Source organism: Clarias gariepinus, chromosome 23, assembly GCF_024256425.1.
Source record: "Clarias gariepinus isolate MV-2021 ecotype Netherlands chromosome 23, CGAR_prim_01v2, whole genome shotgun sequence".
NCBI classification, from domain to species: domain Eukaryota; kingdom Metazoa; phylum Chordata; class Actinopteri; order Siluriformes; family Clariidae; genus Clarias; species Clarias gariepinus.
In genome coordinates, this window is record NC_071122.1 from 12,468,606 (window position 1) to 12,491,602 (window position 22,997).

Sequence of the window (22,997 nt, forward strand, 5' to 3'; positions counted from 1 at the left end):
GACAGAACATGGGGTACAGACAGCCATAATCTGACATATGGTTTTGGTAATGGTTTGACTCATTACTTTGTCAAGGGGCTCCTTTAGCACAAATTACTGTGCCATGCCATGCAGCTGATCAGTTTATGGCACTTATGATGCTTTATTGAAGACCAGGTTGCTTTGATAGCAGCCTTCAGCTCATCAGTATTGTTGGATCTGGAGTTTTTAATCTTCCTATTCACAATATCCTACAGATTCTTTGTGGGGTTTAATCAGGGATGTTGGCTGGCCATCAAGAATAGTAATACCAAGTTCAGCAAACCAGGTAGTGGTATTACTGGCACTGTGGGCAGGTGCTAAGTCCTGCTGGAAGAATAAATTGGCATCTCCATAAAGCTTGTCAGCAGACAAAAGAATAAGGTTCTTTAAAAACTCCTGGATTACGTCTGTAGTGACTTTGGTCTTAATAAAACAAAGTAGACCAACAACAGCAGGTATTTGTCACCCTGAATCATCCTAGACTGTGGAAACTTCACACTGGACTATAAGCAACTTGAATTCTGTTCCCCTCCACTCTTCCTCCAGACCATAGGAAGTTGATTTCCAAATAAAATGCAAACTTTTCCCTCAACTAAAAAGAGGACTTTGTTTCACTGAGGTGCAGTCTGTTTCTTTTTTTCCTTAGCAATAAGATGATTCTTACATTGTCTCGGTTAAGGACTGGATTGATATAAGGAATGCAATAGTTGTAGCCCTTTTCCTGAAGATGTCTGTGCATGTTGGCTCTTGATGAACTAACTCCAGCCTCACTCCACTTCTTGTGAAGCTTTCCCAAATTCATTAGTTGGCTTTGCTTGATCTCAAGACTGCAGTCATCCCTGTTTTTTGTGCATATTTGCCTACCACACCTTTCCCTTTCAGTTAAATGCTTCAGTGCAGCACCTTCTGTGGCTTACCCTCATTGGAAAGAGTGTCAATGATCGTTTTCTGGACAACCGTCAAATAAGCAGTCTCCCCATACATGTACTGAAGTAGACCAAGAGATTCACAGTATTTATAGTGTATAAATAGAAATTTACTAAAACTTGATGTGAAATATTCTAATATTTTGAGATGCTTGGTTTTTGCTGTTCATAAGCTGTAATCTATAATCAAAATGAAAAAAAAAAACCTTGAAATATGTAATGTAATGAATAATTTTACTTTGAAATGAAATCATGAAGGAAAATTAAAATTTACAATATTCTAATTCTCATCTTGCCTTATCTTTAAGTCCCTTGGAATGCTTCCATACCTACATTTTTCCCAGAGTAAAAGTCTTTTCTATTACAGTTCTGAGTTTTTTTTTTTTTTTGTTTTGTTTTTTTTAAGCTAGGCCCCTAATCTTTTAGTTTTGTATATATTACACATACACACACACACACTTCTATTGGCTTAACGACTTAAACCCATTTTTAAAACCTAAACTAATCAGGGCCTTTAGTGTTTCAACAGCGACTGTTCATATTTTTGCCTTAGAACACTCGGCAAAACTGACCAAAAAAAAAAAAGTGCAGTTAATGTTTATGAAAAGAAGTCTGTAATGTAATCACACAGCATGACAATGTTTCACTTCCGATTTTTCATGTTGCATACAAAAAGCAAAATGAGATGGCTATATGACACTTTGTTTCCAGTTGCTTTAGTAGTATTGAATGTTAATGTTCCATCATCTATGGCCCACCAGTACACCTCAGTTTCATCGGCTGTTGTTACGAGGCTTATGATCCTTAAAGATATAAGTGCATCTCTCTGACCAATGTTCTTCTCCATGCATTAGCTTAAATCTGACGCCATTTCACTTCTTTTAATATTCAAGCCAACCTAAAGTAGACTTAACATCATTGTTTTCCATTCCAGCTGCCAGGTCATTGGCTTTCTCTAAACATAGCTTGCTGCTAATGAAACTTGTCTTTCTTTTGCATTGAGTCGCCTCAACTTTTTATTGTTTTAAAAGTTTTACACTTGCTGACTGACACCATGTTTAAGCACAAGCCCTTGGAGCCTAAAAGAGATGGATTAAATTGCATGGATTTAATCGTACAGCTTTGAAGACCTTCAAGACCTTTTTGTCCTATTAGAATTATCTGGCATACAGAGGAGGTCAAGGTCGATTTAATGATTGCAAAGGGCGCAGGTCCCGTAGCGGCAAAGCAAACCCAAATCACCCATCCACCGCTGTGCTCGACAGTGGGTTTGATGTGTTTCTGCTTTGACCATGGGACATTGTTCTTGTAGTTTTTTTAGATTATTTATAAACATTGGTCTTGCTTCCGTAATCTTTTTACACAGAGGTTTCTCTTGGCACCCTTCCAAACTCTACTTGTTCAGTCTTCTTCTGATTGTGCTGTCATAGACTTTAACCTGCTCAGTGAGGCTTGCAAGAGCTGAGATGTGGCTGTTACAGGTTGACTGCTAGGAAGATCTGTCTTGAATGCTTTTTATGTATGAAAAATCTTTAATTTGTTAATGTGCAGCAACAATTTCTTTAAGACCATTGCTTATGTCTTTTTCTCTTGCCATTGTGTTAACATAGCTGAATGCAACAAACTGACAAGACGACAACCTTTTTTTTAAGAGGTTTGCCCACTGAACAGTTAATCAAGGTTTTATAATTAGCAGCACCTTGCTGTGACTTACTGCTTCCACAGAATTTGAGAGTAAGCGGTACTTGGCATTGCCCACAAGATTTATAAATACGGATATATGGATTTATGTACAACACCCCTATTTGGTGTTTTGGTTTTGCATTATACTCTTGTCTCCGAATAGCGAGGTGAATCCAGGGGATACAATGGGCTCAGCTGACCTCAATAAAAGGCAGCCCTGGGAAGACAACGCTATATGGTGTACTGCAAACTTGAAAAAACAGCATTTTGTCTCAGAGCTGTATTGGACTGTGAACTCTGTCTCGTTAAGGATTTTGCGAAATTAGTATTACAGCATTCACCATCGGACAGCTTTAGATGACAAAAATTCATTGTGCTCCCAGGCTGATTCATTGAAACTGGTGAGGCCGACCCATTTCTCTTGCACATCTTCATGCACACACATACAGTATAACGCACTTTGGACATTTTATCCATTCACTTACAAACTGAAAATATTGTATACAATTGTATATTGGTATCTGGTGCACTGCATTGTCTGTTTTTGTGCAATACATGTGAGCTGCTTTTGCTATTTTTTCGCATCTATGAATGTTTGTAGATCTGCTGTCCGTTCCTATCTGCAGAAATTTGTAGAATGTCGGGGACTTGCTGTACTCTGGTTTCTTTCCACAGTTCAAAGACATGCACACTAGACTAATTAACGTTTTCAAATTGCCTGTGGTGTGAATGTGTGTCTAGATAAGTGTTATGATTTTATGCAAAAACAAAAAAATAACTAGCTATCATGTTCCCCCAAAATGCTGAGTAAATTGTTTAATCAAAGTAAAATATAAACATTTCATAGCAAATAGACTGCACTCAACAATAAATAGTAGGCCTGCCCTAATGGATTTTGACTAGACAGCCGTATCCCATATGAAGATTTTTTTTTTTTTTTTCTTTTTTTTCTTTTAGATCTGTGCAAGAACCTGCTTGCTCTCATGGCACACTCATTCATTCATGACACAGCTCCAAAATGGCTGTTACTCTGGGAAAAAAATGTTGATCCCTGAAAAAAAATTACACCTTCTAAAAACTGCCCCCCAAAACCCTATCAATCTGTGGGAACTTGATGTTTTACAGAGCACAACAGAAGCAAGAATATTAATAAATGATGATAAAAATCGTTCTTACTAAATGTAAGCTTCATTACTCTTAATCAATCTAGAAATGAAAGTTGTAGCACCAACAGTGTCCGAAGTATCTACCTTAGTTAGAAGTAACTCAGTGACACTCCTATTTAAGTACATGAGAGGTCAAGAGGAAGAGATCATGTTGCATTCTGTGTGAGAGTCAACTGCACAGACAAGTCCATTGCTATGGCAACCAGGCTAAACTCCGCCCTCTCTACACTCACCCACTCACTGGACTTAGAAAGCGAGTGCTCATATTTTGGAACCTGTGTTTGCTAAGATAGAACTATTTTCACTGTTTTACACAAGAAGAGATGCACCATTGCTTCCCTACTTGACAATTTCTCGACGAAAAGTCTTTAGTTATCATTAGGCTATATTAAATGTGTTTATTTATATTTCGATTTAGCCTTTTATAGTCAATTTATCCTTTGTTTGACTTGCCAGTGCATAATAACCATAACTTTTACCATTTAATGTTTTAACTGAATTTTCAAGCCCTACCACTTGTTTTGCAAATAATAATTTCCCCTGCCTCATGCCCTAAGTCCCCTGGGATAGGCTCCAGGTCCCCGCCATCCTGAATACAGGATAAAGCGGTATAGAAGATGAGTGAGTGAGAATCTAGAATTAATAAGAGAGAGAGAGACATGGTTAACCTATGCTACTCAAGTCATTGTTGTTATTTGGAGCATATTAACATGGCCATTAGGATGCAATTACATGAATTTGCCAATACATAAGAGTTAGCCTTTTAAGCAATCACTATATTAAGACGTGGCCTCAGTATGTATAGCCATGTTTACATACACTGTTTCTTGCATTTAAATGAAGTTCAGCAAGACATTCTAACGTCACAGGTTACTTGATTGCTGATCCAATAAGATGTGTTTACCTGCTCAAAGCATGTATATGGAATACATAATTTTTTGACGTGCAAAATAGTTCTGCTCACTCACTGAAGTATTTATGTAAAGCACATTAAATCACAGTCATATGTAGAATGATTGGAAAACTGTAAATCACAAAAGATTTTTACAGATGTGGTTTTCAAATATAGAAGTAGTAGTGTTTTTCCATAACTTTTTAAGTTAGGATTATCTTTTCCAGCAAATTCCACCTTCTACGTTGTTGGTTATAAGAATTTCATCTCATCTATGATTGGTTAAATGTGTGCGAAATAGTAGACAGAGTTGGGGAGAGGCGCTCTCACCAAGTTTTCTAATTAAGAATGGTAATAAATAGGTTGTTGTCTAAGGGATGTTAAAAAGCAAGTGTGGAAGGCATGTTGTGTTTGCTGTTGCAGTGTTAACATGCAGTGTAAACTGTTACAGAACAGGTGCATACAAGCTGTGCAGAGTAAACAGAAGAAAACCACAACAGCTGGAGAGGAGTAAAATACTACACTGATAACTGGTTGTTAAAAAAGAAAGTTTAATGCATAAGACATGAAAAATGGATGTGCTTTAAATGCACAAAGAGACAAAATAGATTATTAAACTAAGTAAACAGAAATTCATGTAAAAAGTAAAAGGCATAATATTAAACGTGTTTCAAGAAAACATCGTATGTGGGACCTTATAATAGAGAGTCAGAAGATAACTAAGGTAAAATACATGTATAGTTGTAAAACAGAGCCAGACAATAATCACGCTTATCGCAAGTTACCCCTCGACAGGAGCTGCAAGATTGGCCCAAATATCAACAAAAAGACCTGACCTAATTGGCTCAATTTTAAATTCCACAGATGTCATAAACAGGTAAGGGGAACAGATTGGCATAAAGTAATAATCTCTGCGAGATGTGTCAGGAGAAATCGAAACAAGTTGGCAATGGTTAAAGTAACCCCAGATTTAAATGTACAGTAATCTTGGAGAACTGTTGTTAATATTTGATCTCAACAACTAAACAAATACTGCTCCCAGAAACACCACCTCCAAACTTATGGGCAGCATTGCCACCCACTTCAATTCCAAAAAGTTTAGTTATTAACTGGTTAACTAAATTGGGCGTATTAGAAGCTGGAGTTCCCCCAGGACCAAGCTTGCTTGGCTCCAGTACTGACGGATGTCCGCCCAGTGTCGGCTATGGTGGGTCCAGTGTGTCGGGTAATGAGGAGCCAATGAAGCCTTTCAAAGCACTTCCAACCGAGTCTGGGCTACCTGGCGATAATCAATGAGGCATGCATGTTGGAGTTTCTTTCGGAGAAAGACTATAGTCATCGATCCAGTCATTGCTCCTGGATGTCCTGACTGTGGGTTTTAGGATGGTATTGTGTTTCCTGAAAACAACCATTTTTATAAACAGAACAGCCATTTTCATAAACATGATGACCTCAGCGCTGTCTGAAATCATGTCCCAGTCTGTCTCATCCAGGGCATCTGGCTTCAGCTTCTGACCTGGAGCATCTTGTTGGATTTGCATAAGTGGGCCAGGGGTACAATATTTGCACTGTCACACCAGCTGCTGCTTACTGTTAGACACACACGCAAATCTAGAAGAACCTGGCTGGCCATATTCCGTTGGACAGTACTGCTGAGATCAGCTATGTCACTTGGGAATTTTAACACTAGTCATGAGATTATTGTTTACGTTATAAAGACTGGACGTTGGTTAGCAGAAAAGTATGCAGTGAGGCATGGTGTGCGCAAGCCCTTACTTGGTTGATTACCCCTCTGGTTACATTCTTTGTTCTTCTGCAGGATCTCAGTAATGGATTCGATGTCAAAAACTTGAATTTGGTGAGTAAACTGTAAACCAATAGAAATAAACTAAAACACCAGGCATAACTGATGGCATGGCAAAAAATTGACAGATGAAGTTAAAAGGGCCCGATATGTGCCCTTTATTTAAAAATGAATAATTTAAAATGACCTCTATTGTGTGTATACATGCAAAGTAGGGCTGTGCAATATGGACAAAATAATCATATTGCGATTTTTATTTATTTATTTTTTTAACGAATATTGCGATTTTATTTGCGATTTTGGCAACTGTTTTTGCTTTTTCAAATAAGCTATATACATACATTCTAAATGTATTCAGTGCACAAGAAGTGCATAACATTTCACGATGAAATAACATAGTATTAAGTTTAATAAACAAAACTAGTAAAATTGTCTTTAAAACAAACATAAAATAAATTAAGATTAACTAACCTCAACTTTAGTTAATAACATACTGTACACAGTAGTACTAACTGCTTGATAAACAAACTGTAATAAATTGTCTGAAAAACAGACAACATAAAAAAAAATCAAGATTAACTAACCTTAATTCCAGTCATAACAATAATTAAAAACTAACGTAAATCAAAACCAAAAAAAGTTCCATTGTCTGTGGTGATAGACGCTTGTTGCTCTTTACAAAGTCCCCATGATGCTAAAGCTTCTTTTAAACCTTCAGATATATTTTCTCCAGTGAAATCTTCTGGGAACAATGCTGTTTGCAAATATCGACTTTTTATTTCAAAGTTGTCATTAATATAGTGGACCGTTAAACTCATGTATGGCTATATCATTCTGCTGGACCACATATCTGTGGTTGGGGCGAAGTAGTTCAACGCCCGCCTTACATTTCTCATACGTTTTGGGAATAGCAAATCGTGTAAAATGAGTGCGAGATGGCAGCTGGTATCTTTTGTCAAGTGTTTGTATTAGTCTTCGGAAGCCTTTACTGACGATGTGCGCAGGCATCATATCTTTTCATATATGATAGGTGATTGTGTTGGTGATTTCTTTGTGCCGTTTTGATCCTTTCTCATAAGGCACGGCACGTGCAATCCTTGAACAATGGATACTTATTCAGTCTGTTCGGGCTGGCTATAATGTGTGCTTTTGTTTGTTTCGATGGACTTTGTCGACATGCATTGATCATGGAGTTTCTTTATGACGCTGTTTTAAGTGTTGGAACAGATTTGTAGTATTGCTCAGTTTCGTTGGAATAATCATTTCACAAGTCTTGCAAGTTACCTTGCTCTGTGACATCCTCTCTCCTGAATCCAAAATACTCCCAAACGACTGATGTTGAATTTCTCTTTGGCACCAAATCATTTTTATTTTAACCTGCATCCATATTTTATGTTTTTTTCTCCTGCTCGCTTGTTCGGTTCTCCCGCTCAGCTTCGTCGTGCATGAAGTGAGCTCTGATTGGTTAACATATTAAAATCATGCGCACAAGAACGTATTCTGAATAAAAATCTAAATAAATTAATAGATAAAATTGCAGCCTTATGCGGTTTAGAAATTGCATGTGCTTAAATCGTGTTTTTTTTTTTGCGATTAATTTCACAGCCCTAATGCAAAGTAACCAAAAATAATGTTAAAGCCATCTTAATCATTTAATCTAATGGCCCTTTTGTTGAGTGCTTAAGAACTCACAGCTGATCTTCAGTACAGCAGCATGACCTCAAGTGTGATCTTGCTAAATTGAACTTGCATGGAAAAAGCTGAAACTTGCAGTCTAAAGAAGGCATTTAAAACAAAAAAGCCCTTTAAACCTCAGACAGCTGGATCAGTTTGCTTGCTACGAGTGGGCCACACTACCTCTTTATGGAAACAGAGGTTGTTTACAGCTACAGACTTTGTGTTGCAGTGTGATTGCAAAAACCACAAAAAGGTTTTGCGAAAAAATATTAGGTTGCGGTTTAATTATTGTCTAGTTGTTTGTGTAATTATTCTGTTGTATTATAATTTAAAAGCAGTGGTTGGTTGTCATTATTCAATGGCCATTAAGGTTATTATAGTCAATTTCAAGTTATTTCACTAATCAGACAAACTATTCTCCCATGTATTGATGTACATTGCCTACAGGTTTTGCTCAAGGGATACTAGCCTACAGATCTGGCCATTAAGAACGCACGGTTCGAGAAAAGGGATCCCGCGACTTGCCGTGTGAGTTGCGCATGCGGCTTTTTGATCAAAAGGCTGATAAACGTGTGCGCAGATATGAGCCGATTTATCGATAAAACTACAGACATGAAATGAAACAAACACAAAATATGTGCTACTCGCTGAATACAACGCGACAGCACGCAGTATCCCTGGGCTTTGACTGCGCTTTCACCATTTATTAGTAGTAGTAGTACACTAAAAAATGCTGGGTTTCTGTAAACACAGCGTTGGGTTGTTTATGCTGGGTCAAAATACTGTTATTTCGGGTACTTTAATCACACTTTGCTTTTGTTGGGTTGCTTTTGCTATGAAAACTAAAAGTGCTGCATAATTAAACTCAATGTAAAAACTGAAAAATAAATGTCTCCGTTTCCTCCCTAGACCTTTTGTTCCAGGGTATATGCAGTAAACCCATGGGTGAACACGATGATTTAAGAAGTTAATTAAATGCGAATATATTTTAGGGGCATTTTAATTTAAATCCAACATCTTAATGATCAGTGATTGCCGCATGGGCGTCAACTCGCACATTCTGTAATATTCCATTGTCATTCATACTGCCGTAGTTTACAGCCCTATGCTAAAGCATTCACTAGTTAGTAAGTAAGCAAGCAAATAAAAGAGAAATGAATAAATAGCTTTAAATGGTACTTCAGCGTAGTAAAAGTACCCTAACATAAGTTTGTTTATATATATATATATATATATATATATATATATATATAAAACAAAAATATTATGTATACAGAAAATCTAATTTATATATTTGTGTTTAATTAAATTCTTAACATTTTAATGGTTAGTGTTTGTTGCAGACATACACACTATTTTTGGAAAAGTTGGAAGTACGTTGAAGGAGAAGATAATGTCCCAAACACACACACAAACTCTCAGTGCGTACACATCTACAGTATAGGACGCGCGTATGGACACACACAATCGCTCTGTACACGCGCATGGACACACACAATCGCTCCGTGCACACGCACACACACACACACACACAATCGCTCCGTGCACGCGCACACACACCATCGCTCCGTGCACGCGCGCGCGCACACACCATCGCTCCGTGCACGCGCGCGCGCACACACCATCGCTCCGTGCACGCACGCGCGCGCGCACACACCATCGCTCCGTGCACGCACGCGCGCGCGCACACACCATCGCTCCGTGCACCCTTTTTTATTAAAGTTAGCCTAATACAATATTGTTTCCAATGCTGAAGCAAACATGATTTTGTTTGATACGCTGAATACAACAGGACAGCGAGCTCCGAGGTGACACACACAGAACCCCAGTTACTGTAACCCCTCTTCTCACCTTTAATTCATGATAGGTGTGAAGTTATCAAACTGGTTTTGCTAATGGGGGAGTTCGCATAATTGAGGGGTTTAAATCGATTTAACAAGACTGAGCAGACCTACATGAAAGGTGAGAAGAGGGATTACAGTAACGAGCACGCTGTTGCGTTGTATATACTGTTTGCTAGCCTTTTGATCAAAATGCTCTCTTTTGTAAAGTGAAAGTACTTTTCTCATAGTGAATGCAAATGACAGTCTTAGAATTTTCAAGTCATCAACCATTAGAGTATAATCCAATTTTTAGTGAACAAACCTCCTAATGATAATATTTATTAAAAAATGCACTGTTCCAAATTATTGTGCATAAGAGTTAAAACATTTTATAGGTTGTAAAGAACTGAAAATAGGCTTTTGTTGAATTTGCAGCATAATGAGGTCATATTTACTGTAATCAAAAGCTATTTAAATTAAAAACATCTTAACATAGGACCCTTTCTTTGATTTCACCTTTACAATTTTTGCATTTATTGAACTTGGGAGTTTTTGGACAGTTTCTGCTTGAATTTTTTTGCAGGATGTCAGAATAGCCTCCCAGAGCTGCTGTTTTGATGTGAACTGCCTCTTATCCTAGATCTTTTGCTTGAGAATGCTCCAAAGGTTCTCAATGGGGTTGAGGTCAGGGGAGGATGATGGCCACACCATGAGTTTCTCATCTTTTATGTTACCCATCTTTTCTCGCAGCCAATGACAGAGGTATTCTTTGCAGCATGAGATGGTGCGCATTGTCATGCATAAAGATTTTGCTACAAACGGCACGGTTCTTCTTTTTGTACCATGGAAGAAAGTCAAAAACTCTACCAGCTCTCTCCCCATAATGCCGGCCCAAATCAAGACTGCACCACCTACTTGTGGACGTCGCAGCCTTGTTGGGACAGGGTGGCCATCCACCAACCATCCACTATCAACCATATCATCAACCATATCATCAGTAAACAAGACTAGTCTTCATGTATGTCTAGGCCCACTGCAACAGTTTTTGCTTGTGAGCATTGGTTAAGGGTTAGTAGGTTAATGCACAACTGCAAGTCTCTGAGGGATCCTACACCTTGAGGTTTGCGGGACTCCAGAGGCACCAGCAGCTTCAAATACCTGTTTGCTAATTTGTAATGGTCTTTTTTGCAGCTGCTCTCTTAATCCGATGAATTTGTCTATCAGAAACCTCCCTCATTTTGCCTTTATCTGCACAAACTCGTCTGTGCTCTAAATCAGCCTTTCCTTTAATTGGGTTTATTTGCCAAAGTAATTATCACAGGTGTCTGAGATTCATTTCAGTGATCCAAAGAGCTCTGAAACACAATGCCACCCATGAGTTTAATTTAAAACCCAAACATTTAATGTTTGACACTCGCATCCAATTTGCATAATAATATTAAACGTGGTGTGTATATATACAGTCGTGACCAAAAGTTGAGAATTACATAAATATTGGAAATTGGAAAAGTTGCTGCTTAAGTTTTTATAATAGCAATTTGCATATACTCCAGAATGTTATAAAGAGTGATCAGATGAATTGCATAGTCCTTCTTCGCCATGAAAATGAACTTAATCCCAAAAAAACCTTTCCACTGCATTTCATTACTGTCATTAAAGGACCTGCTGAGATCATTTCAGTAATCATCTTGTTAACTCAGGTGAGAATGTTGACGAGCACAACGCTGGAGATCATTATGTCCGGCTGATTGGGTTAGAATGGCACACTTGACATGTTAAAAGGAGGGTGATGCTTGAAATCATTGTTCCTCCATTGTTAACCATGGTGACTTGCAAAGAAACGCGTGCAGCCATCATTGCGTTGCATAAAAATTGCTTTATGGGCAAGGATATTGTGGCTACTAAGATTGCACCTAAATCAAAAATTTATAGGATCATCAAGAACTTTAAGGAAAGAGGTTTAATTCTTGTTAAGAAGGCTTCAGGGCGTCCAAGAAAGTCCAGCAAGCGCCAGGATCGTCTCCTGAGGAGGATTCAGCTGCGGGATCGGCGTGCCACCAGTTCAGAACTTGTTTAGGAATGGCAGCAGGCAGGTGTGAGCGCATCTGCACGCCCAGTGAGGCAAAGACTTTTGGAAGATGGCCTAGCGTCAAGAAGGGCAGCAAAGAAGCCACTTCTCTCCAAATAAAAAACATCAGGGACAGATTGATCTTCTGCAGAAAGTATAGTGAATGGACTGATAAGGACTGGGGCAAAGTCATATTCCCCGATGAAGCCTCTTTCCGATTGTTTGGGGCATTTGGAAAAAGCCTTGTCTGGAGAAGAAAGGTGAGTGCTACCATCAGTCCTGTGTCATGCCAACCGTAAAGCATCCTGAGACTATTCATGTGTGGGGTTGCTTCTCAGGGAGTGGGCTCACTCTTAATTTTGCCCAAAAACACAGCCATAAATAAAGAATGGTACCAAAACACACTCCAACAGCAACTTCTTCCAACAATCCAACAACAGTTTGGTGAAGAACAATGCATTTTCCAGCACGATGGAGCACCGTGCCATAAGGCAAAAGTGGTAACTAAGTGGCTCTGGGACCAAAACGTTGAAATTTTGAGTCCATGGCCTGGAAACTCCCCAGATCTTAATCCCATTGAGAACTTGTGGTCAATCCTCAAGAGGCGGGTGGACAAACAAAACCCACTAATTCTGACAAACTCCAAGAAGTGATTATGAAAGAATGGGTTGCTAGCAGTCGGGATTTGGCCCAGAAGTTGATTAAGAGCATGCCCAGTCGAATTGCAGATGTCCTAAAAAAGGGGCCAACACTGCAAATACTGACTCTTTGCATAAATGTCATGTAATTGTCGATTAAAGCCTTTAAAACGTATGAAGTGCTTGTAATTATGTTTCAGTACATCACAGAAACAACTGAAACAAAGATCTAAAAGCAGTTTATCAGCAAACTTTGTAATATCTGTGTCATTCTCAAAACCTTTGGCCACGACTGTGTGTATGTATATATGTGTGTGTGTGTGAACTATATAATATATATATATATAGTTAATTCATGTCTTCTGATGATGTCGACACATTTTTACATTTTAAATAAGATATGTTGGCATATTTACGAATCAGGACATTCGCATAGTTAACACTATCAGATAGCCTACTATCAGGAAATGAAATTAATTTCAAGACCATTTAAACCAAGTCTTTGCCATGTCTTTTATTGTTTTGTCCCTGTTAAGACATTACAAAAACTATATAAAACTTTTAAAGCACGATTTTGGAAATCTCAGTTCATCATTATGAAAATAATATGAATCACATAGACACACATTCATCATGAAAGATCTGTGTAAAACAAAATAAAATTCATTTTTGCCTCAGCATTGGAAAAAGATCTTGTTTCAGGCTAATTATACACAATTCTTTATTGTACTTGGTCTGACTTTTAGATTAAGTCCTTCCATGCGCCATCTGGCGCATATTCAGTGAAGCACAAAACATTTATTTAAATTCCCAAATGTTGCTTGCGGCATGTCGCGGTACGCCGCGCGCCAAATTGCGGCATCTTGCGAGAAAACACGCATTCTTAATGGCCACATCTGTATCAACAGCCCAAAGCTTTAGCCTAATTTGGTAGGCCAGTGCATTAGTTATATAGTGCCACTTGGCAGTAATCATAAGTTACATAGCAGGTCAGTAAAGCTTAAAATGCACTTCTGTTTCATGGCTGAAGACACTTCAGATGAGGTTTGCAACAGCAGTACGAAGTTTAAAACACTTTGTAATGAAGATGTCAGTGGTAGTGACATGCTGATTAATATTTTTCACATCTTGTCATTATGATTTGACTTTTAAACGTAATGCGGTTTATACTTGTAGCATATTTTAACAAGACATCCATATGTTTACATCATTAATCAAATTTAAACTAGCTGTTTAATATTGTGTATTTTCCTCAGAGAACCTTGACCCATTAAGGTAAGGCCTTCATAAAATCTCTTAAAATCACAGATACTTTAAGTCCTGCAAGTTGCTATGTGGGGCCACTATAGATAGGATGAAATCTACCAGCTTGCCTTCTTCCCATAATGCATCCTGGTGCCATCTCTTCACCTGGTAACAGATGCACACGCACCTTACCATCCGTATAATGTAAAAGAAAACATGATTTGCCAGGCCAAGTTCTTCCATTGTTGCATGGTCCAGTTCTGATGCTCACTGGCCCATTACTGTTGCTTTCCAGTTGGCTGGTTTAAACTCTGGTACACAATGTGGTGTTACATCTTTCCATGGGACCAGTGCTAGGGTTTTTTTTTCTCTCTCTCCTTCTGCAGTTTAAGCTACAGTTTTTTTTTTTTTTTTTTTTTTTTTTAATTGAATCAGACTACATGGGCCAGCCTTCGGTCCTGGTGTGCATTAGTGAGTGTTGGCTACCCATGACCCTATTGTCGGTTCACTGCCTTTCCTACCTTGGACCTCTTTTGGTATTCAATTCAATTTTATTTGTATAGCGCTTTTAGCAATTTTCATTGCCGCAAAGCAGCTTTACACAGTCAAAGAATTATTTAAGTTTGTATGAAATGTGAATTTGTATGAATCAAGATGGTTAGTTTGTCCCTGGTGAGCAAGCCGAGGGCGACAGTGGCAAGGAAAAACTCCCTGAGATGGTAATAGGAAGAAACCTTGAGAGGAACCAGACTCAACAGGGAACCCATCCTCATTTGGGTGAAACAGAAAGCAGTAAATGATCTGCATTTATACAGTGTGTAGGGTGGGAGGTAATTCAGCTATAATAGCTGATGTTAATTGATGTTAATATGGAGTCCAGGTAGTTATTGAAGACCCAGGTAGACTTGTAAGAAGTTCCAGTCCTGAATTATCGAACTGTCAAGTCCCCAGAGAAACAGTTGACAACACCAGTCAAGGCCAGAACCATTTTCTAGGTAGAGAGAATCATCCCCAGACACCAGACGCATCCCAAAGAGGGACACGGGGCATCCATGTGACGAGATCTTCAGCCAGAAGCGGGCCACCAGGATGGGTCAGACAGGTTCGGAGGGCAGAGGGAGTCTGGATCACTGGCAGCTCAGGAACGACATGTGTAGCTCGACAGAGAGAGAGAAAGAGTGAAAGAGGGAGACGGGGGGAGAGAGGAAAAAGAAAGAGGGGGGAGAAAGAGAAAAAGAGGAGAGATGGCAGTAAGGTATGGTCACAGTCACACAATGTATAATGTGAATGTATATTAACTGTAGAGTGCAAGCAGAGACTCCGGCAGAACTAACTATGACAGCATAACTAAAAGGGAGAGCCAGAAGGAAACACAAACGTGAGGGCTTCCTGAGATGTAAAGCAAACAATCACCTCACCGTCAGCAAACCTGAGTGATCAATGAGAGTGAGGAAGACAGCATCCAAACATACCAGTTTACCATAATATTCTACGTCCATGAGTCCCCCAGATTTGCTCCTTTACCTATGGCCAATCTATTTATAAAAATGCTTGGCTAAATAAATAGGTTTTTAGCCTGGACTTAAACTCTGAGACTGTGTCTGAGTCCCGAATACTATTTGGAGGACTATTCCATAATTTTGGGGCTTTGTAAGAAAAAGCTCTGCCCCCAGCTGTATTTTTTATAATACGCGGTACTGACAAGCAGCCTGCATCCTTTGATCCTTTGAAGTAGGCATGGCGGATCGTAAGACACTAGCTGTTCGTTCAGGTACTGCGGCGCGAGACCATTTAATGCTTTATATGTCAAGAGTAGTATTTTAAAATCAATGCGAAATTTCACAGGGAGCCAATGGAGTGAAGATAAGATAGGGGTGATGTGCTCATATCGTCTGGTTCTAGTGAGGACTCTCGCTGCTGCATTCTGGACTAGCTGAAGCTTATTTATGCATCTAGCTGAACAACCAGACAGTAAGGCATTACAATAGTCCAACCTAGAGGTGATAAAAGCATTAACTAGTTTTTCTGCATCGTTTAGTGACAATAAATTTTTTATCCTGGCAATATTTCTGAGGTGAAAGAATGCTATCCTGGTAATATTATCTACATGAGCTTCAAATGAAAGGCTGGAATCAATAATTACACCAAGGTCTTTCACTGTTGCATTTAATGGAACAGAAAAGCCATCTAAAGTTACGGTGTGATCTAAAATTTTACTCCTAGCTGTATGCGGTCCTATGACTAGAACTTCTGTCTTATCCGGATTTAGCAGAAGGAAGTTAATTAGCATCCAATTTCTTATGTCCTGCACACATTGCTCAATTTTAGTAAGCTGTTTTTTCTCATCAGGTTTTGCTGAGACATATAACTGTGCATCGTCAGCATAACAATGAAAACTAATACCATGCTTATGGATTATGTTGCCCAGAGGAAGCATGTAAAGGGAAAAAAGCAGTGGACCTAAAACTGAACCCTGCGGAACTCCACTAGAGTAGTGGTATGTCTTGACCACCACAAAAGAAAAGGTCACAAACTTGGACGGGGGTTACAATATTAATTAGATGATTTGCCATAGGAATAGCGACCTGCCTATCCAACTTTCGTTTTAGGATTTCGGCTTGCCTGACGACTGATGTAATCTATCGATCGAGTTGCAAAAGTATCATAGACTGGGTTGCAGTAGGGTTGCTCCAGCTTTAAGGCCGTCATGGGTAGTTTTCCAACCGCAAACCCTGTTGCCTGTCAGTTGGCTATTTTAGTGTCTTCAGGAACAAAATCCGAATCCTTGCTATCAGGATTTAGAGAACTGCAAATACTTGGTTTCTCAACTATGTTAATGGAAGGAGAACTCCCTGAAAACCAGTAACACCTTCTTAAGAAGGGTACGTATGAGGTCAACAGAACATAGACATTCAGCTTGCACGTTTTTGATTTCCAGAGAAACTTGGAGCCCTATTGTCACTAGACAATAGACATGAAATAAAAGTATTAAAAAGAAGAAAATATAAAGTCATTTATACACACAAGTCAAAGAAGAAGACATAAGAGAGCTCACCTGTACGTTCTCATGTCGACAATAATGATAACTCAGGACTAAACAGTATATATACCTTTATACTGGTAGAATTGTCGAAAGATAAAAGGGAGTATTACTTTGGAAAAGAGGATATTGTAAAAACCTAGGGTACATGCAACAGATTGCAAACCAGCTGACATATCATATGACATGAAGACACAAAATGGCGGTTTTCAGAAACAATGGAATAGCTTTCTGAGTCAGATTGTGAGATTAGCTGGCCAAGAGAGTACTGAGGGAGGGAATTAAATTGCTACCACTCCACCACAAAAAAAAAATCATGATAAACTTGGTAGCCTTTCTTAAAATCTTAAAATCAAAATGGAAACATGATGAAAAACCAATTCAGGAAGGTTACAAAGTAAAACAGCAAGGAAAGTTTCTATGGACTTAGTGGGTCTCGTATATGAGGAAAAGTAGTGAATGTTTTGGTTCAGGAGTTCACCAAGAAAGCAGGCATGTACGGTTTATCGGTTAAATAATGATTAATGACAAACTCAACAGAAATACAAAATACAATACAATAAATACAATCGTATTTAAAAGTAAGTACCCTTCTTTAAATCGGGAAGGTTTTTTAAAAAAAAAAAAATAGGGAACTGTCTGATCTGTCAAAGGGCATGCCTTTGAGTATGAGTGAGATATGAGAAATGTAAAAGATGTTGAAAGTTGGTGAAATTCCCAAGTTTTAAAGAATTTAAAAGTTACATTGGATAGGTAATGGCTGCTTCTTGGCCCATAACTTTCAACAATATTGTACATGGTGCAAAATCCAGGCAACTTTTGCAGAATGTTGTATTTGATTTTGTTTTATTTTTTCTTTTCGGAGTGTAGATAACGCATTAACAAAGCCATTGCTGGTCTTGGAATTTTGTTTAAAATATCTTTATTTGTTTATGCAGTTTGTTTACGACATACTGTAAACGTGTCGCAATCGTGTTTATGCCAATTGTGTTTCGCACCCGTAGTTAGGCACGTCACAGGTCTTTGACACCCTGTGACCGTGTCACAATTGTCTTCGTGGCTTTGAACTGGCGACTCACATCATCTGCAGAGAGATGCACATTGCTGTGAGCATCAGACAACTCGCAGCAAGAGGCTGATACGGCCTGATAAGGCTGATACCTCTGGAGGTAAGGGCTGCCAAAACATAAGGGCTGCCGAAAGACTAAAAAAACCGCTCTGGTGACAACTGGTATGTCAGACCGAGCTCTAGACCACTGAACCTTCGGATAAGACTGCGATGTGTCTGCTGCGACAGCACATACTTCAGGCGGAGGTTTGTGGCTTCGTGTGTTTGCGTCACAAACAAATCTCAGGCATTCCTACAGTAAGCTGCGCCATCAACTTTTGTGTCATACTGTGAGCACTTCACAGGAGTTTCTCCCAAAATGTAACAGTAGGCAGCGCTGAATGTAATGGTACGCAACATCATTTCACCCTGTGCTGTGAGGTATCTGCTGTTGTGCATTTTGTCGGTGATGAAATCGTCTCAAAATCTAACATCGTTTGACACCAGGGTAAATTCCACGGCAGATAGTTTTAGCTTTGAAAATGTGGGACTTTATTGTTAGTCTTTTTCTGTAGCTTCATCTGAGTTCATCTATTTAACTGATGTCCGTTACTCTAATTGATGTGGGTAACTTGGCTCTTAAGCGTCGTCATAACAGCTTGTTCACAGTTTAGTTCATCAATGGTGAAGTGAACTTTAATGATACCATTGAGTAGTTATTTTAGTCTAATCTGTTTATTTAATTTTTTTTTTTTTTTATTAATCCTAAAGTGATGCAATGACTTAACTGGAAACAGTGATTTATTGCCACTTATAGGATGTTTAATCAGACATCACTGCAATTACACTACCTAGTCAAACTCAAATATCTATGAATACATTAACCTTGTAATAAATTCAGTTCCTTAAGGTAGTCAGCTGACTTTAATTTCGACACTAAGTTGCTGAGCCTAACTAGACCTGACCAATTGAAACAACCCCACATCACAACACTGTCTTAAAATGCTTGTATAGTGGTCGCTGTGCATAATGGATGCATCGTTTCATGGGCTTCCTTTCTTTCCCCTGACACCCCATCACACTGGCGTATGTCAAATTTATGCTTCTTGGCAAGTTTAAGCCTTTCTTAGTCTAACGTGTAGTTAAGGCCACACACTGATATTTAGTCCCAATCCTAAATTATTACAATATGCGTGGAAATGCTCTTTTACTATTAAACTTGCGGTTTTCATAGATTATAGTTGTTTTCTTAGTTCCCTTCTTGTTACTTGTTCTTTTTTTTCTTTTCTTTTTTTTGCAAGGCAGTGGGGAACAGGGAATTATAATATTACTCACTTTTGCACTGTGCAATCAGCCTCCATGCTGTTAATATATGACATTCAGTGAGCGTACCTTTGATTTCACATGGGTTTTAGAGAAATTTAAAAAAATATTAAGTTATTGTATGTGGTTTGTAAGTGGTTTGAAGATCTCCAGAATATATTTGTCTTTCCTGCAGTGTTACATCTGCAGCAGTTTGAAGACCATATCCCTGGCTGCATGTCACAGCCTGATTTGATGTGATGTGACCCACATCTCATGACGTGTTACTTTATTATTTCACTTTGTTGATGAATTTTATACTTGTTGGATTGGGCTTAACCTAACCCCATATCTTTCATGTTTGCAGACACCTGACGCCTTTATGCATCCCATCTGTGGATGGGTACCATGAATTGTGAAGAACCAAATGTGGAGAGGGCTGTTCTCTCATGGTCCAGATTTGCTTCAGCTGGACAGACGGCCCTCAAGGAGGCTTTGAAGGTCTTTAATCCCATTTCCCAAGACCTCTCTGAAACAGAGAGGCAAATGGTATCTTTTCTTCAGGCATTAAAAGATGAAGGACGTAAACCCGTTGTGCTAAGAAGCAAAGATGTTTATGGATACAGGTCTTGCACAGCACAACCTTTCACAGCAGAGATTGGCAATAAGATTCCAAGAGTACAAAAACCTTGTAAAAAACGAGGACGAAAGACTTGGATAAAGAACAAGGATGTCAGTTCCTCAGTTTTTGGTACAAGCACCAAGGCCATCCTACAAAACCAGCCCAAGATTCTACTAACCAATCTTTCAGTAGATACACTCAAGCAGACTGTTTCACCCAAACCATCAGTGCCGATTTCAAGTTCTGTTCAAGTGCAGCAGTGCCTGAAATTAACAAACATAAAGGGTGTTACTGGGGGCCATACTGCAAGGCTGCAGATTCACTTTGGTGTGGACTCGCAAAGCACAATTAGTCCCAGTGTCCAGCGCCCACCAACTCTCTCTGGGATACCACATTCTCCTTCAGAAAACATCACTCAAACGTCAAGTGTAGTAGCTTTGGACAATAAAAGAGTTTTGTCATGTCCAGTTAAAGTGGATGATGCCCTTATTGGAGATTCTGCCCCAATCGTTTGTCAAAATGGTATTAGTCTGAAAGAGGGTAAAAAGGTCCAGATAATAACAGGCAAATCTGGTGTGATGAGCAATGGTTTGAATTGTAAGGACAGTGAATCAATGAGGAGGCTGAACTGCCAGAGTTTAAGCTGGTCTCAGCCAGCACTCGTCACAAACGGCCAAGACGTGTCTAAACTGAATGGAAATAGTCTTCATGGGAAAGTCATCAAAGTGGACGAGTCTGTCACTGATGAGGAGGTGAGGAAAGAGGCTCAGAAGATCTTGCGGGTCAATTTGTCACCGGTGATACAGATTTATCCACTTGTACACTCTGTATAGACTAGAGACTTTTATATCCACATATACTATTAGAATTTCTTATACCGGGGTGTTACTTGGATCAAAACATGATCATTTCTGTCTGAGTGGAAGTTTTGTCAAAATATGAATTTTCACACATATGACCAACTTTGGTGATCCAAAGAAGGAAATTCAATTAGATTTTTTCTGTTACAGGTGTTTTTTGTTTTTTTTTTTTGTTTTTTTTTTAAATAAACCATGACCACATTATCACTATGCAGAGGCTGCCCAAGAAACAAAATGTACAAATCAACCGGCTTTCTAATTGAGACTCCATGTAACAGATGGATTAGAGGGATGACGCATTATAATTTTTATTTTAGAAATGCCTTGGTTATGTTTTTATTTGTTCCCTGCATATGTCTGTAGGTATAGATTGCATAACATTTTAAGTTTCAAGCAAAAGGGGGTATGGTTATGTTTATTCCCTAGCTAGAGTCACAGACCTGGTTGTCACATTGAGTTTTGCTTGGCCAGCTCCATTGTATGTTAAAAGTTGTATTAAATAAGAGTGGCTCGAGTGGGATGCATTTTTACACAAAAGAACATGAAATTTGATGCTAAATATTAAGTACAGATTTTTTTGTGTGTGCCTGCAGAATCGTTTAGAATTCTTCCTGATCTAATATAACAGCTAATTGTCAAGCACTCTCATTTTGAGATCAATCAGAAGGAAAAATCTAAACTCATCTGTCGTCTGTGTTTAAAGAACTAAAGCTGCAGTGTATTTTTCATGTTCTTTATTTCTGCCTGTAAAAATGCAAGAGTTGGATCTGCTGAGAACTTGCTACTAATTTGAATCTTAAGTTAATTACTGCATAGCTGAGATATGGTTTCATCTGAGACGCTGATCTGTTCTTCCCTGCTTGTTTTCATGCCTCATAAAGAGCAACTGGCTTGAGGAGGGAGTAACAAAAAAAAAAAACAACAACACGAAGATCACTATAGACAGTGCAGGTCAGGTCTTAGCCATGCATAATAATTAATAAAAACCTTAGCCTCCATATCATTTAATAGAGTTAGAGCACTATACAAAATTAAATGGCCTTTAACACAAAAATACAACAGTGTATTTGATCCTGTGCTTCTCACTCCCTTTTAAAAAAAAAATAAAAAAATGAAAATACACTTGTATTTTGGTGCTCAATGATTACAGTGTTGCCATAGCCACTAGCATTTATATTAATGTATTAAGTTTCCTGATATTGATCACAAAGGGCCTGATTTTAGCTTTCAATAATTCTGTTAAATATCGTTCTGGTTCCCATTTTAATTTCTTGTCTGGATGGAAGTCAAGCTTGACATCTTTTCAGTCATCGGTGATAAAGACTTGCAGTTGAGAGGTGCATCCAGTTTTACCAAAAACCCTAAATGTTTTGGTCTTAAGCATCCCAGCAATTATTATTATTTTTTTTTGTCGTTCGTCCATATTGTTATGGTAACATCTCTCACCCCTCAAAAAAGACTCCCCAAATAAATACTGACTAAATTGTTCATTTTGAGGTCATATATACATATCTATATTTTTTTTTTCTCCAATGATTCTCTATATACATAGCTCAAGCTTAGATATGGATGTATTTTTCAAGACTATTGCAGTGTACATGTCAGCAAATGTTCATGGTTTTGCAAAATCTAACTGTAAACTCAAATACTGCTGTTTTTGCAGAACGCTTAACCTGTGTACAAGTTGAACCATTTCTAATGAGAGTTCACCCATTCTTCATGACTTTCTTATTAGAGTAATTTTGTGTTGGGAGAAAAGGACATTATGCCAGAAACCACAAAACACCTTTTTGGGGCTATTTCAGTCTGCAACAGAAACCAGTACCGAGACATCCAAAACAACTTCATCTTTTATTACTGACTAATCTTTTTCATTCAGCTGAATCTGTGACCTTGAACTGTAAAATGTCAGTGTTGTATCCTTAGTTCTTATTAAGAAGTTGTGAATTAAAGTATTTAAAAATGGCTGGTATTCATTCCTTTATTTTATGCTTTTATAGCAACCAGCAGTTACTGTGTGTTTAAATCACTAATGGAAGATTCCTCTTAGAACTCAACACTTGATGTATGTTTCAAGTAAACCACTGTTTCAAGTAAAACACTGAAATTTGTGAGTTATCTACACAATAGTGTGAAAAACTATTTGCCCCCTTCCTGATTTCTTATTCTTTTGCATGTATGT

General features: G+C 38.5%; 1 protein-coding gene across 1 annotated transcript in view; it reads left to right on the plus strand.

Annotated features, from left to right (window-relative positions):
• ccdc71 (coiled-coil domain containing 71) overlaps positions 1-22,780 on the plus strand; it is a 37,233-nt gene extending 14,453 nt beyond the window's left edge. The window contains exon 2 of the mRNA XM_053484209.1: positions 19,701-22,780. Coding sequence (XP_053340184.1) covers positions 19,733-20,788 — 1,056 coding nt within the window. The 5' untranslated portion in view covers positions 19,701-19,732 and the 3' untranslated portion in view covers positions 20,789-22,780. The remainder of the gene's footprint in view (positions 1-19,700) is intronic.
• Positions 22,781-22,997: the final 217 nt, after the last annotated feature.